Source organism: Falco peregrinus, chromosome 5 (genome assembly GCF_023634155.1).
Source record: "Falco peregrinus isolate bFalPer1 chromosome 5, bFalPer1.pri, whole genome shotgun sequence".
Taxonomy (NCBI): Eukaryota; Metazoa; Chordata; class Aves; order Falconiformes; family Falconidae; genus Falco; species Falco peregrinus.
Genome location: NC_073725.1, coordinates 114452713 through 114468853, shown reverse-complemented (window position 1 = coordinate 114468853; position 16141 = coordinate 114452713). Strand labels below are relative to the sequence as shown.

Genomic DNA, 16141 nt, shown 5'->3' with positions numbered 1-16141 from the left:
AGTTGTGGAGAGCAATAACGTCTCTCCTCAGCCTCCTTTCCTCCAGACTAAGAAGCCCCCGTTCCCTCAGCCACTCCTCACAGGACTTGTTCTCTAGACCCTTCCTCAGCTCCATTGTCCTCCTCCTCGACACGCTCCAGCCCCTCAATGTCTGTCTTGCAGTGAGGGGCCCAAAACTGAACACTGGATTTGCGGTGCGGGCGCACCAGCGCCGAGCGCAGGGGGATGGTCACTGCCCTCGTCCTGCTGGCCACACTGTTTCAGATACCCGCCAGGATGCTGTTGGCCTCCCTGGCCACCTGGGCACAGTGCCGGCTCGTGTTCAGCCGGCCATCAACCAGCACCCCCAGACCCTTTCCTGCCAGGCAGCTTCCCAGCCCCCTGCCCGAGCCTGCGGCGCTGCGGGGGGTTGTTGTGACCCAGCTGCAGCACCCACCGCTGAGCCTTGTTCAGCCTCACGCGGTTGGCCTCAGCCTATCAATCCAGATTCTTATAGGCTTGAGTTTTAAACGGATACCTTCTCAGTCCTTGTGGGAGGATCTTAAGCATATCGAGAAGACCACAGATGAGATTCTTAGGTTATCAGCTCCATATTTCTCTCAGAATCTCTGTCTTGTCCAATCTGTCAACTGCAAAGTGGTCCTTATGGCTCTGTTTTGCCATGGAGGTAGAAGTAAAGTTGATTTGATTTGGTACCACAGGCTCTGATAATGGAGAGCAACACCTTCATACTGCACCAGAGTGAGCTCAGGTTTATTTTGATGTCTTAATAGTTAATTTGAATGTGCACTTTTTGACATCTTCTACCCAAGGATTTGAAAGTGTTTCATGAACCCTCAGTTATGGAAAGTGACAGTGTCTCTACCGCTCTGGAAACAAATCAACTTTGTTTCTCAGATGAGGGTTCTAAGATGCTGGGCCAGTGATTTGGATGGAGAGTCTTAGTCATTGGCAGAATTAAAAGAGACCTTAGGTCTTGTTTCTTTTTTTCCAGCTGCCATGGAAAACAGGGCTTTCATCACTCTCCTAACACTGTGACCTGTGCTAGAAGATTGTAACATTTGAGATCTCTGTAATTGTGCTTATAGTTGGTATTTGGCTGCTTGGAAGTGCCATACGTTAGAGAAGCATGCAGCTAGAGGTCTTTTTCCTTGCAGCCAGGTGGGCCAGAAGTCAAAATCTTACCCTACAGGCAGCCGCAGAGAGATCAGGTTGGGAAATTCCCTTCCCTCTGTTTATCTCTCTTTCTTTATTTCCTCCACAGGCGAGGCCACAATGTGCTGAAGGTTCAGCTCCCATCTAAGGAAGAACATGTCATTTTGGTACGTCTGTCAAAGATCCAGCGGGCCCTTTATACGGAGTTCATGAACAGATTCCGAGATGCAGGCAACAGTGGCTGGCTGGGACTGAACCCACTCAAAGCTTTCTGCGTCTGTTGTAAGGTAGGTTTTGGCAGAAATCACAAAGAAATATTCTATTATATAAGGGAAGGGCAGGAATATGAGTCAAAACAGGAGGTAAAAGTATGGCTGGCCAGGCACACCTTGTTTCCCCAGAGTGCCCTGCAATGGCCCAGCAGAAGAATTATCCCCACTTCCAGAACTGGGGTGCAGTGATGTTAAACGTCTTTCAAATTCATGCAAGAAACCTGCAGCTGTCAGCTCAACCAGTACTGGGCTCGTGTCTTAACCATTTACCTGCTGCAAAGCGAACAAGCAGCTTCCTCTGCATTTGTGCTGTGTGGGGTGCACAGTGACCTTCTGGTTTGTTCTCAGGGAAAGAATTTGGCATTTTTAAAGTCAGGAGAGCCTTAAGACTGTTTATATCTTGTGTCATGGCAGTCATGTTTTCTGTTTTCACTGCCTTAATGCAGTCAGACTGTTGTTTTCTGTAGAACCTTGTAGTTCTGTGTGGGAAGGATGAGGACACGATTGAAGTATTCATTCTTTCTTTTGAGTAGCTGGGGGGGCTTTCAGTCCACAATCATTGGCAAGCAGCAGGCCAGCGCAGGCCTAACCACTTTCTTTTCTTACCCCTTCAGATCTGGAACCATCCAGATGTGTTGTATGAAGCTCTGCAAAAGGAGAATCTGGCAAATGAGCAGGATTTGGATGTGGATGACCTTGGCACAGCAAGTACTAATTCCCGCTGCCAGCCTCAGGGAATTAAAGTCAAAACAGAGAGTAATGCTTTGCCATCACCAGTTGGAGAAGCTACCAATAGCAAGTTCCTCCAGAGTGTTGGCTTCAACCCTTTTCAGGAGAGAGCAAATCAGGTCGTTACTTATGAGTGGGTGAGTACCACTGCTGGTGGAGACTTACAATAAACGTAAGCTAAGTACTTACTCTGAAAGACTGTACCTCTGTTAGGTACAATTTTCTGAAGTAGAGCAAAGAAAAGACTCTTCTGTTTAAAAGTTGGGCATTTCTCTTACATTTTCTCTGCCACAGAGCATCTTGATAAGTATGCCTGCATGGTGCTGGGCAGGGGTTTTGGGACTCTTGTGAGGCAGGGATGCAGGCGGCACTCTTTGATACCATTGTTTTCATCTGACCAAAAAGGCCGGGGACTTTGTTATTCTAAAAAATGTGTTAGGGTGAAGTTTAATCTAGGTAAGGTGGTGGTAAATCTAGTGGGCTGGAGGAGAGGTGTTGAGATAAAGAGTCACAAGAGGTTAAGAGGATTCATCCCTACTCCAAGAAATTTGTAATTTGGAGCTTCTGGAATGGGAGGTAGCACAGTAGTTGGGAGTAACATTGTCACCTTAAGCAACTGGATGTATATAACCTCTCTGCACTGACTTATTTCTCTCACCTTGAGACAGGATTGTTGAACTAAACAGGGAATGAGCAACTCCACCTGTAATAGTGTCCCGTTTCTCGGTAGGCCAAAGACATCTTGTGTGACTACCAGACAGGAGTCTTGGAGAACTCACCCAAGATGGTGTTACTGTTCCACCTAATCGAGGAAAGTGTGAAGCTTGGAGACAAGATCTTGGTCTTCAGGTAAGCAAAGTGTCAACAGCTGATCCTACAGTCACTAAATGCTGGAGTAGTTGGACCCCTCCTGGTACTAGGAGGTTGTTACACACAGTGAATGGTGTGGCAGTTCCCCTTTTCTCCTTTATTGTATGAGATTCTGGTTTTGCTTCATGGATTTTATACTTCTGCCACTATCAAGTTTACTAGTGAGAGGTGTGCTGCCACAAACAGGGTTTGACAGCCATCAATGCTGTCATGGTTGGGGAAGAGTTCTGATACTCCACTTGTGCTGCTGTGGGGGCTTTCTCCTGAACAAAGATCTTGGTTTTGCAGCCAGAGCTTGTCCACCTTATCTGTCATTGAAGAATTTTTGGCAAAGAGACCGATGCCGAGTCCTCCAGGCTCAGATGGAGGAGTTCACAACTGGGTCCGAAACATCAACTATTACAGTGAGTGCAGCCAATCCTCCTCTCTTTTAGTGTGACACTGTTTGATCCTCTGTGACGGACTAATTCCTGGAAGTCACCCACCATCATCTTGTAGTTGTCCCTGGGTGTGAAAATGCTCTTCTGATGAGGCCTTATTCAGATGGTTCTTACTTTAGTTGCTTGGGAAGACAGTGTCAGTGTGACAGCAACTAACTGATAATTTCTAAATCCTCTTTTTGACATCTTTCTTAGAAGGTGTTAGACATCTTTAACATCTCACTTACACACTAGCGCTTTTTCAAGTTGTAAAAGATACTTCTTGCTTCCTGTTTGGCTATTTTTTTAGATCTTGCTTCCCAAACCAGAATCACTGTGGAATGCTTTCACTAGCTCGAGGCTGTGAGTTCCTCCTTCCCTCTTTCCCAGCTTTAAGTCTTGTTCTGGCATGGGTTGTTGCTTTGTGTGGCTACTTTACAGGCCAGGACTAAGAGGAGCAGTGTATATGGTGTTCCTGATTTTTGCAGAGCTGCTGGAAGAGAGCTGCTGCCCAGGAACAGAGACATGACACCCACCTGCACTCCTTCAGACCAGTACTCTCTGTGCTTAGATCCAGTCTATGGGGTTTTGCCAGAGGCTTTCACAATTTTGTTTCGCTTAGTTCCTTGAACTTCCAGCATACAGGAGGACTTTGTTCCTGCTGCTCTTCTTGCTGTCCATCTTGCCTAATACAGAGCCTTAATGGGCTAGGTGTGTTGTAGCACTCCCAGTCCTGGCCTTGCCAAGCTTGAGTAATGTTTCGCTTGGTCTTTCAGTTGAACAAATCCTAACCTGGCTGGCTGGTTTGCATCTGCCTGGCTGGGCAAATTAGAGGTACAGAGTGGTCCAGTTGAGGTCCTGGAGTATGTAACTTGAGGAAATAACTGAGAATTAGTTGGGAGCCAGTTATAAAGCTCAGTGTTTAGGAAGTGGGTTTGTTCTGATAGGATTCCCCCAAACATACAGAGTTTTTAAATGTGTCTTTAATTTCATTCTCAGGACTGGATGGTAGCACCTCTGCCTCGGAAAGGGAACGTCTGATTAACCAGTTCAATGATCCCAGCAACACCTCTGTTTGGCTCTTCCTTTTGTCCACACGGTAAGTTGGCTGGAGCAGAAAGGCACAGTGGAGGACTCAGACTGATGCTCTGTGTGCACATGGGTTTTCAGTTCTTCCTTTGTAACATGCTCTCAAGACTTTGGGATGATAGTGCCATCTGCTTCTGAATTCCCTAGGGGTGTAAGGATTTTAGTCTTAGTCCTCTGCAACAACAGAAAAACAGTCTTGGAAACCAAACGTGGGCTTTGAAGTTGCCTGTATGACTGGAGGGAACTTTCCATAGACACTTCATGGATTCTTGGCTGTGGTGATTGTCCCTGCCTAGAAGCTTTGAAAATTGGCCAAGGCAGCAATTTGAAATTTGCCTTTAATTTCCAGTGCTGGGTGTTTGGGTGTCAACCTCATTGGAGCAAACAGAGTGGTGGTGTTTGACGCTTCTTGGAACCCATGCCATGACGCCCAGGCTGTGTGCCGAGTGTATCGCTACGGGCAGAAGAAGCCATGCCACATTTACAGGCTGGTTTCTGATTACACCCTTGAGAAGAAGATCTATGACCGTCAAATCTCCAAGCAGGGCATGTCAGGTAAGTGTGGGTGGACATGACACTCCACTCTTGGCTTTCACTCCTTTTAGCTCCTTTAAGTCCTGTTTCTGTGGTTTTCATAACTTCTTTTTTTTAAGGTTGAAAACTGGACAGCCGAAGAAGTGACAGAGACACTGTCCTAGGGCTGTTTGATGTTTATGAGTTTGCAGTGACATGGCATCCTATAAGAAATTCATGACAGAGCAGCAGGGGTTGTAGAGCCAGCAACCAGTCCAGTGCAGTGCTACCTACCTTCCCTGCTACTCTCCTGGCTGCTACAACAAACTGGAGACTTGGGGGGTGGTCTTCTTGCTTTCCTCTGTGCCTGGGCATTATTTATCTTAAATTGGGCACTGCTTATTAGATAGCTATGTACCTCCATTTCTCCAGCAGAAAGAGAAGGAGAATATCTAAATTAAAACATATATTGATATCTTTGACTGATAGTGCTTGCTCAGTAGCCAAGAATAATAAATTAATTCCAGTTCTGACCTGCCCTTGTACTAAAAGTGACTTTTGTCTGGCTTGTGCCAACTGTCAAGCTGCTCTCGTAGAGCATGCAGCTGAAGGTTGGGGTGACCCAAAAAGAGTTCTGCTGCCTGTGTCCCATGTCTCGAAACTCAACTCCAGAGACAGCAGCCCAGTTTGATCAGCTCAGTATGCTGTCTTGCACTTGAGGTGGAGTCCCCTGGTAGCTGGCCTGGCTCCAAGAAGAATCCTGGGTATAGATCTTTTCTCCATGTGCTCCCATTTGCCCCGTGTGCAGGAGGAAACATCCAAGGAAAACTTACAGGCTTTTGTAAGTGAGGGACTGTGGCTACTTTTCTGAGCTCTTGACTTGAGTTCTGTACATTTCAGCATCTGGTTATTAACTTGAGCCTCTCTGGTGGGATTTGTGGGAGGGCACATGCTGATGTGGCTGCAGTTCTGTCCCAGGACCTGTATGGTTTTGGCCTTGCAATGCGAGATGGGACACCGTCTGTAATTGGCTTCATGTTCCTGCAGGCCGGGAGCTCAGTGACCTGCGCTGTGTCGCTGTGTGATCTGGAGCACAAGGCATTTGTCAGTCTGACTTGGTCAAACAGGCTCATCTCTGAGCATGACTGATGATTTTTTTCTCCCTGCCCTGACATTTACAGAAAGCTTCTGAGGATCGTGCAGATTGCAAGGAAGGAGCTCTATTAGGACCAGAGTGTAGGAGGGGCAGCAGGCCTATCTCTTCCCTTCTCTGCTCACTCTGTTCCGTCTCTTTTTTTCAGATAGGGTGGTGGATGATCTGAATCCAGTGCTGAACTTCACCCGACGGGAGGTGGAGAACCTGCTGCATTTTGTGGAGGAGGAATCTGACCCTGCTCAGCTCTCCCTCAATCCAAGCAAGATGAAGGAGTCTGTTCTACAATTAGCCTGTCTCAAGTATCCTCACCTCATCACCAAGGTAAGACCAACCTGCTTCCTTGCTGGCACAGCGCTGTACAGGCAGGAATAGGTTTGGAGGGGTCTGGCTCTGTGATGGGGACGTAGTGACAAGGACGATGCATCTGTGTGCTGGTGGGAATAGGTAAAAAGTCTTCTACAGAGGGCCCTAAGAGCCCTGCCCTTCCCTGCAATATCACCTACACATTTAGAGCCACTTCTGTCCTGGGCAGGTTTGGGGACAGGTTGTAGGTCATCCCTTTCTTCAGCTTGGTGTTGGGCAGGAAGGTGGCAGTGGCATATCCCGGTTTGCTGCCAGCTCTCCTCCTGGGGTGGCCTTAAAACACAGCTGGGGCAGCCAGCGCTTGCCTGTGTTGTCAGGGGTTTCACTGGTAGTGTGGTGCTGCAGGGTGGCCTGTGGCTGGGTCCCGTGGGGCTCTGGTGGCTGCCGGCCACCTCGGCAGGCTCCGCGCTTGCACCCGGCCTGGCCTTTGGCTCGTGGGTTTTGCTGTGCACTGCTGGTAAGTGATGGCTTTGGCTGGGCAGGCTTAGTGATGGTGAGCGATGACTTTAGCTGACTGTCACTGTTACAGCTGAGCCTTGGTCACATCCGCAGCATTGCCACACGTGTGCCCTGCCACAACCAGCTGTGCCTCCCAGCTCCCCGCTGCCCTCCTCCAGCCTGGGATGGCAGCAGCACTGGTGCAGGGGCCAGTGGTGCCGTTCGGGGCATGTTGGTTCGCCCTTGTGGTACGTTGGTGTCAAGCCCCCGGTGCTGTGGGGTTGCAGGAGCCTTTTCAGCACGAGTCGCTGCTGATCGACCGGAAGGAGCACAAGCTGACCAAGGCAGAGAAGAAAGCAGCCAAGAAGAGCTATGAGGAGGAAAAGCGAGCATCCGTCCCCTACACCCGGCCGTCCTACGCACAGTATTACCCAGCCAGTGACCAGAGTCTGACGAGCATCCCTGCCTTTAGCCAGAGGAACTGGTGAGCACCTGCCTCTTCCTCTTCTGCCCGTGCTGCAGATGTGAAATGAGGGGGCAGGGGATGCTTAGCCGTGTCAGTGCAGACACTGCACTTTCCTCCCTCCTCTCTCTCACTAGGCGACCAGCCCTGAAGGGTGAGGACAAGCCGGTGGCAAGCGTCCGCCCAGTTCAATCCACCCCCATTCCTATGATGCCCCGACATGTTCCCATGGGCAGTGCAGGATCAACTTCAAGTTCCAACCCTGCTGTCAACTTCCCCATCAACTATCTACAGCGAGCTGGTGTCTTTGTGCAGAAAATTGTCACCACCACAGGTGAGTTGCTGATCCTCACAGTAGTTGAATTGCGATGCCCATGGTGAACTGAGGAGCAGGATGAGATGTTGATGCCCACATGAGCTGTGCGGGAAGATGGGCATCAGAGCCACTGATACTGACTCTCTGCATTTGAGTGGTTCCCCTGTACCTGGAGGACTTTCTCTGCAGGTGTGCAAGTGGCATGGCCCCCCTGGTGGGTTGTTAGGAGTGAACTTCCCATGAGAGGGACTGTGATACTGTCCTTGTTGGGATAGGGTAGATGCTGTGCCAAAGAAGTGTGGCTTTTGCTTGCTTGGAGCGTCTGCCGTCTTCCTGTGCTGCTCAGAAATAAACCCAGGGTTTGATTCTAGCACAGTGCATAGGAGAGACAACTGCACTGCAAGTAAAGGGGTTCTGTGGTGCACCTCCCTGCTCCTGACTGTGGCTGGCAGGTAATTTCATGAATGCTGATCTGTTTCTTCCCTCACTGCCAGATATTGTGATTCCGGGTACAAACACATCCACTGATGTACAGGCAAGGATCAGTGCTGGTGAGAGCATCCACATCATCCGAGGGACAAAAGGTAGGTGTCTCTGTCTTGGTAAGACTTGTGGTTAGGGTCCTAGCCAGTGCTAATTAACAAAGAAAAGGATGTAAAAGCATGAATCAGTTCTTTAAGAGGAAAAGAAACAGGAAGGAGAGGAGATCTGGACTTCGCAGTGGTTCGGTTGCAGCCCATGCTTTGGGTGTGCTGTTGTAGCTGATGCTTCAGGGCTATGGCAGCTGTGGCTGCTCCTGCCTCTGAAAGGAGCTGTTGAGCTTTGGCTGGGTGTCTCATTCTCACAGTGTTCACTGCATGTACTGGGGCAGGCAAACACTTCCTGGTGCTCCCAGAGCAAACTTAGTCCCAAGCTCCATGTTTCCCACCAGCAGCACACTGGGAGGGGGTGAGCTCCAGCGCAGGAAAACTGGAAGGGTGGAAGTGAGGAGTGAAGAAGGGGGCAGAAGCTCATGCAGGCTGGCCTTATGCAGCACTGCTGTCCTGTTCCTGCCTGGGCAGCCTTGCGGGCTCATGGATCCAGAGTCCTAAACTGAGACTGGAAACTATGAATGAAGTTGTTCTTCCAGGGACATATATCCGGACCAGTGACGGGCGGATTTTTGCTATCCGGACCACTGGGAAGCCAAAGGGCAATGAAGACCGTCGGACAGCTGCCTCAGGTAGGGGCCTGTGAGCACAGTGTGAGGCTTGCTCATGTGCTTTCCTACCTGAGTGTCTGGGGCAGTGTTCCCTGGTCACGTTCCATCGTGCCTGTGTTCAGAGCTGACCCCACAATCTTCCCATGATATCCCCACCTTCTTTTCCACTGTTGCCTCTTTGGCTCCCGGTTTTTTCTCCATGGTTTGTCTTTTTCACCGGCTCCATCTCCTTGTTTCCAGGCTCCCAGAGCTCTTCACTGGAGTCCACAAGCAATGGCAGACACAGTGCCTCATCACCGCAGCTCCCCAGTGCGGAGGAGCTCACTCGGCCCATATCCCCTGACAGCCCCGAGATCATCAGCGAGCTGCAGCAGTACGCAGAGGCAGCAGCTGCCCGGGAGTCCCGGCACAGCTCACCCAGCACCAATGCAGCACAAGGCCACCCTGCCCGCACGGACAACGCACCCGGCTTGGCAGCCCGAGGAGCCGAGCAGCGTGTGGGGATTCACTGCATGGCTCCCTCCGCATCTTCAGCCCTGCCAGCCACCAGCCAGCACGCTGATGCCCACTCGGTGTTGGACTTACGGGGCAACAAGCGCAAGTCGACCTCGCCATCGGCTCCGGAGGAGCAAACCCGCAGGCAGCAGAAGAAGCGCCAGTTGCCATCATCCGTGCAGCCGTATGAACACGGGTACCCCGTTTCTGGTGGGTTCGCCATGCCTCCTGTCTCTTTAAACCACAACCTAACCCATCCATTTGCCTCCCAACCAGGAAACTCCTTGTACATGGGCACTGGCTCCTCTTACTACCAGCTGCCCAATTTACTCCCAGACCCTCATCTGGTGTTCCCTGTGACTACTGACCCTCTGCTGACAGCCGGCACCGCCAGCTCTTCTGCTGCTACCTCAGCCACCGCCAGCGTCCCCCCATTCATGCTAAACCCTTCTCTGACAGGGGTGCTGCCCAATTACTCGCTTCCCTTCACACAGTCACTCCTGCCTGAGCCCAGGATGTTTGCTCCTTTCCCAGCCCCTGTCTTGCCCAGCAGCCTTCCCAGGAGCATGGCATCTGCCTACCCTGGCTACATGTCCCCTCACTCGGGCTACCCGGCTGGGGGCCTCCTTCGGTCCCAGGTGCCTCAGTTTGAACCCCAGGAGGTCCCAGAGGTGGGATGCAGCTCTAATGACGAGGACAAAGACGACGATGTTATAGAGATCACAGGGAAATAATGGGCCCAGCTCCTGCTCAGTCTCAGCTCCGCCAGGAGAAAAAAGTTGCAGGACCTTTTTGGGAGTCAGGATTTCCCCTCTGGGCCACGGCAGCGGGTGGAGAAGGATGCAAAGGGTGTGGTGTGGGGGTTGTTTTGTTCTTTTTGTTTTGTTTTGTTGGTTTTTAGCTGTCAAGGATCTGAATGGTATTGGGGGCTGGGAGATGGGAGGGGGTGCAGAGTGGACCTGCAAGGGCTGGGGGAGCGAGAGCCGGGGGAGGAGGGCAGCAGCAATGCAAACCGTAGGAGTGCCTCCCTCCCACACTCCGTCTGTCTGTCTGTCTCTGTTCTCTGTCTTGTCTGGAAGGGGGAGGCTCGGTGTTGCGCGTCCTTGTCCTCAGGCCTGGAGGCACAGGCTTGACTACTGGCAGGGCCGAGCTCCCTCTCACATGAACTGCCTTATCTGTGAACTTCTCTCGCTCTGGGAGGTGTGGGCCAGGGGGTGACTCCCACAGAGGTTGGGGACAAAGTGTTTTTAATGGGGAGGGAGTTGGGGGGAGGGGGGGCTTCTATGTCGTGTATGTTGGGGGGGGGGGGGGGGGGATTGATGTTAAAAACAAAAAAAAAAAAAAAAAAAAGAAACAAAACACCCCACAAACGATTTGTCATCCTCTTCAAATTTACATGAAAGCAGTGTGAGGGCTCCAGGCAGGCTCCTGCTGCAGAGAGGAGGGCAGGGCTCTGGCAGGGGCCTCCCCGGGCCCTTCTGGAGGGTCCTGTGCAAGGTAGGTTGGTCCTGTGGTGCCAAGAGCTCTGTGTGCCAGATGAGTGGAGCAATCCTGGCCATCTCAGGGGCTGTCGGAGGGGAATCCTGGTGACTCCCCAGCTCCATGGCTCTGCCAGGCTGTGTGAAGGCCACGTCTCACCCCACCGTGGCCCACCAGGTCCAGGGGTAGGTGGGCTCACTGCTGCTTCTGAACAGCGCCAGGCAGTGGAGAAGGTGGGGAGAGGGGACACTGGACCCAGTGCCGGTTGCTGTTGAATCTGTGATTGGAGCAACTTCCCCCTGCACAGTATCTCTACATTAATTTATTTCATGAAGGCATAATATTTATTGTTTGGGGGACTCTTTCTTTCTACTTTTAAATTAATTTCCATATTAAAAGAAATAAAATGCTGGCCTCCATCATGCGACGGTTGCTTGTTGGGTTGTCTGTGTGGAGAGAAGCAGCTGGTTGACCAAAGCATAGCCTAGAAGCAGGGCCAGCTACAGAGGTTGCCTGTAGCTGACCTATGTTGTGTTGGCTGGATGTGGCCCATGGAGGGTTTGTGCCAGAGCAGGGGGGAGCTGCTCTGGGTGTTCTGCAGCAGCCGGAGGGAGGATGGAGTCCTCTTATGTTGGGGCAGGTGGAGGAGTACACGTAGAAGCCTCCTGTGCTCATTCCCAGTGAGGAGCAAGGCTGTGAGGTGTGCGGAGTTGGGGGAAGCACCTTTCCCCACGCAGGGAGTGGTGCTCAGCCCAGCCCTGCTGTGCCACAGGCGTGCAGAGCCCTGGCCCCGACGGCGAACGTGCTGGTTGCTTGCCGCGGTGCCGGGGCTCCTGAGCGGAGGCTGGGCGACCCAGCGCAGCTGGACTTGGCGTGTGTGACTCTGTGTGTGAACGCGGTAGGACCGAGACTTGAAATTCAGGAACCTCTGTGTCACATCTGGGTGTCGCCAGGCAGGAGATATGCTCGCCCATGTGGGATGTCCCTGGAGCATGGCTGGGACCTTGGAGCAGTGGTAGCTTGTAGGGGACCCCTCGGGCCATGGAAGCTGCAGTCACTGGTGTTTAGTAGGACCAACGAGGTGTAGGAAAGGGCAGAAAGGGCAGGATGTCCTGACATCCTCAGTCAAAGGGGTGCTGGAAGATGGGGACTCCCTTCCTGAGAGAGAGGGGGGGAGGGGGTGTGTGCACGTGTGTGTTACAAAAACATAATAAAAAAAATGTTATGGGGCTTTCCTAGTGTCTTTCTCTGTTTAATGGACATTGTCTGTCAAACATAACCACACCATTCATAGAAGCCTTAGATCAACAGTTTAGCTATGCAAATTATTTTAATTATTTTTTAAAAAAACCAAACATTAAAATAGTGCTTTCTTCTTTAACATATCCTAGGAGTTGAAAACCGAGGGGTTCTGAGCAAACTGCTGGACAACTTGTCTTTGGATGCACCATGGAAATAAAAATCAAACCCCCCCACAAAAGTAACAAAGCAAATTAACTGATGGTGTTCATGCAAGTTTCTCCAAAGACTTGACAGTGCTGCATCTGTGAGTCATGCCCTCCTGTGCTCTGTGTGTCCACCTCATGCACAACCCTGTGACACTGATTGTATGACGAGCTTGCCCAGATGTCCGTTGCATCCCTGTGAGGCTGTCAGTTTTCCGGTGGATTTGGGGAATGGACCTAGGCACAAGGGCCTTCCTTGTCGAGAGTAGCAAGTGTTGAGACCTGTGGGCGTGTGTGGGAGGCCAGAGCACATGCAGACCCTCACCAGAGCCCTGCCACAGCCCCGGGCCTCACTGGTGGTGGTCAGGGTAGTGGGATTCATCTGAGGGATCCTCCCCAGTCCTCTCTGAACGGGGCTTTGCTGTGGCTCTGTGCTGGGACAAGGCATGAAGATTTGGCTGGGGGCAGTCAGCACTGCGGCTCTGGCTGTGGTGCCGGTGGCTGCGTGCTGTTTTCTCTGCTCCTTGCCTCTCCAGGCGAGCACCCGGGGCTTCCTGAGCAGGCCCTGGCGCATCCCCATGCTGCTGCCTGATGTCCTCCCGGGGTTCCCGGCGTAGCCTGAGCCCTGTGGCCGCAGGGGCTGGAGGTGACGGTGCTTGGCTGTGGCAGGGCGCTTGCTTCGTGCCGCGGGCTGGCCGATAACCTCCTGGCACCAGGGCATGGTGTGAAGGCTCTCCTGGCTCCGGTGTAGCGGTAGCAGCTCGGAGACCCCTCACCACCCTCCCGTGGTGCACCCCCAGACGCCACCTGCTGCGAGGGGCTTCTTCTCGCTGACCGATGTCCATGGCTGCGGGCAGCCACAGGACGGGGCCCCAGCATAGGCAGCGCCTGCGTGGAGCCCCAGCCGCCCTCCCTGAGCGCTGGGCACGGCGCCTCTGCCCCATACCAGCCCTGAGCAGCCCCGTAATGAGGGGCCGGGTCCCCTGGGCCCCATCAGAGCCTTGGCTGGGGGTGGTCACCGCAGGGCTCCCGTGGGCACTGGCAGCGGCTGGGGCTGCTCCAGGGCAGCTGGAGGCACCTGCTCTCCCACAGGGCTGTGGGAAGGGTTTCTGCCACCCCATGGGGGCACGAGGGCGTGTGGGTGATCCAGGGCCTTTCTGAGTGGGGGGATCTCTCCTGAGCCCTGAAGTTCCCCCATGGGGCTCCCTCTCCCCCCCAGCTGCCCTCCCCAGGCTTTTCTCCTCTTCAACACGTGGTTCTGCTGCCGAGGGTCCTGTCTCGGTTTCCCTGAGCCTGGAACAGGGGCTTTCCCTGCATGGGTTAAATTTTTCTTTTGCTGCTGAATTTCTGTCTCCAAATGACCGGAGAGAAGCAGCTGCTGGTTCGCAGCAGGGCTGCGGGTGACACCGAGGACAGCAGCGCAGGACACCCTGCTGGGGTGCTGGGACACTAAGGAACATTTCTGAGCAGCCCTGAGGCCAGGACAGAGCCCAGGGGCCTCGCTGGTGCCCAGCTGCCCTCTGTGCTGGTGCCCAGCTGCCCTCCGCGCTGGCACCCAGCCCTCACCCTGCCCTTCGGTGGTAGGCAGAGCCGGGTGAGGGCCGGGTGCCACTGCTGGATGTAGTGCCGGGGGCACAGCGGGGGCTTGGCTGCCCTGTGCCCCAGTCACAGCGGTTTTGTTACCCACCCCCACCCCCCGGCACGGTGCTTGGGGGTTGTGGGGGGGCTGCAGGGTGGGGGCTACAGCCTGGCCTGTGCTGGGCAGGGTCCGCTGCACGTTGGCCTCCCGCGGTGCCTGGGAGGTTTGTGGGGTGGGTGCAGGTACTCACAAAGCAAATATCCCGGCACACAAAGGATGGGATTTCCACAGGGGCTTCTCAAGAAATAATGTGTATTTTGGCTTAATGATGTCAGTAAATGGCTGAATGCAAGAGAATCGCTGTTGGTTTGTGGGTGGTTTCCAGGCCAACAGGGACAACTACACCAAATACCTTCACAACTGGTGTTTCTCGCCACTCTGGGATGAATTTTGTTAATCCAGTCCTGGAAGGACTGGAGAGTGGGGGGGGGCGGGCAAAGGTTAAAAGGGGAATATAGTCCAGCTAGATTACAGTGAGGTGATGGCTCCTTGAAACTGAGGGCAAGCGCTCCCTTTGAGGGGACGACGATGTGAGTGCAGGAGAGCGACCTGCACCGCCTGCCCGAGCACCCCTGCGCCACCCTGCCGCCCGCGGCTGCCTTTGGGCTCCCACCCTGGTGGCACCCGGCTCGGAGCTGGAGTCTCTGCAGATCCACGGCAGCCTGGAGGAATCCATCACTGAGTCTCGTTTTAGGTTTTCTGTTGGTTTGGGGGTTGGTTGTTGGGGTTTTTTATTTCTCTTTTCTTTTTTACTACCACCTTAGTTTGTGGCCTGTCTTTTTGTGGTTGGAAAAAGGAGTATTACTAGCAGGGTGGGTTGGTCGGTTGGCCCCGCGCATGATCATGTGCTTCCCTCTTCTCTCTGTCAAACGGGATGTGCTCGCCTGATCTCCCAGAACAGAGACTTTGAACAATGTTGTTTATATGATGTATTTATTTTTACTTGTGTTTCATGTCATTTTTTTAAAAAATAATAAATTGTAAGTTGGTATAACTGCCTGTTGTTTCTCTCTCTTTTTTTTTTTTTTTGTAAAATAAATGTCAAAATTTAAAAAAGTGGTGTGGTTTGAAGTGGATCAGAGCTGGGCTGGGCATGGGCACCTCTGCAAACCCCAGGTGCCACAGAGCCGGAGCCCAGGCTCAGCCAGCAGCTGTGCCCCGCTGCCTCCGCCGGTGTTTGGGCTCTGGGGGCACCTCTGCAGCCACCTGGGCGAGCACCCACCAGGGCACACGCGGCCGCGGCGAGGAGCCACGGGCGCCCATGGCAGGGCTGGACGCTGCCGGGTGTCAGGGAGCCCTTTGTCAGAGCTGGCCGTTTCCCTTCTCTGTCCTCCGCACTGATCATCGCTGCTGATAACAATCGTCATTAAGGGCCAGGGGAAAACAAGGAGAATAAATATTCTGCAGGGTGTAAATAGCTCGAAGTCTCGGAGAGCGGGCGCAGGCTGTGTGCCCTGCCCCCGGCGTGCCCTGTGGGGCACACGGTGAGGCAGTGGGGACCGGGGACAGGCAGGGTTTGAGGTAGTAACAGTGGCGCGTTTCCACATGGGAAGCCAAGAGGTTCCTCGGAGCTGCCCACGTGCGAGAAGGGCCCTGGAGAGACTCGAAGGGTCTCTGTGAGCTGCGGGTGGCCCCGGCCCCCCCTGCCCCCTCACAGGGGCTGGGGGTGCCTCCGCACCCGGCCGTTCTTGCTGTCTGGGGACGGGTGCTGCCACTTCGGGTGCCAGGCTTTCTGCCGCTGCCTTTCCTGGTGCCGCAGGGCATTGCAGTAGATATCCAGGCTGGTGCCTGGCGCTCCCAGGGCCCGCGAGAAGCCCTTGTAACCTGGGTGCAGGTCAGTCCGGGGCCGGGGGCTCTGGTGGGTCCCTCCTAGCTCGGCCCCCTTGCTCCGTTTGTAAGGTGGCACCTCCATGGCCTCGTGCCTGATGATGCGGAGGCTGTATCGGGTGAGGGGCCGGGAGAAGGAGCGCTCCACCGCCTGGCACTCGTAGGTGCCCGCATCCTCCCTCGCCAGCTGCCGGATCAGCAGCCCTTGCTCCAGCACCGAGAAGTGTCCGTTGTTCCTGACCTAGGCAAAGGCAGAGCACCATGAGTCAGTC

The 16141-nt window shown here is 53.4% G+C and overlaps 2 protein-coding genes across 8 annotated transcripts in view; one reads left to right on the top strand and one right to left on the bottom strand.

The window, feature by feature from the left end:
- RAD54L2 (RAD54 like 2) overlaps positions 1-15040 on the top strand; it is a 74429-nt gene extending 59389 nt beyond the window's left edge. Inside the window, exons 11-23 of one of the 5 annotated variants that reach the window (XM_055803942.1) lie at positions 1265-1442; positions 2042-2293; positions 2887-3005; positions 3315-3430; positions 4445-4544; positions 4884-5089; positions 6349-6524; positions 7292-7488; positions 7605-7801; positions 8278-8367; positions 8901-9005; positions 9225-9689; positions 12350-15040. In XM_055803942.1, coding sequence (XP_055659917.1) covers positions 1265-1442; positions 2042-2293; positions 2887-3005; positions 3315-3430; positions 4445-4544; positions 4884-5089; positions 6349-6524; positions 7292-7488; positions 7605-7801; positions 8278-8367; positions 8901-9005; positions 9225-9689; positions 12350-12417 — 2269 coding nt within the window. In that variant the 3' untranslated portion in view covers positions 12418-15040. Of the gene's footprint in view, positions 1-1264; positions 1443-2041; positions 2294-2886; positions 3006-3314; positions 3431-4444; positions 4545-4883; positions 5090-6348; positions 6525-7291; positions 7489-7604; positions 7802-8277; positions 8368-8900; positions 9006-9224; positions 10740-12349 lie in introns of those variants that run through there. The other 4 variants (XM_055803944.1, XM_055803941.1, XM_055803939.1 and 1 more) reach the window with 4 other exon arrangements.
- Positions 14957-16141, bottom strand: part of LOC101920509 (semaphorin-3D-like) — a 25862-nt gene continuing 24677 nt past the window's right edge. For all 3 annotated transcript variants that reach the window (XM_055803945.1, XM_055803946.1, XM_055803947.1), the window contains one exon: positions 14957-16110. In XM_055803945.1, coding sequence (XP_055659920.1) covers positions 15694-16110 — 417 coding nt within the window. In that variant the 3' untranslated portion in view covers positions 14957-15693. The remainder of the gene's footprint in view (positions 16111-16141) is intronic.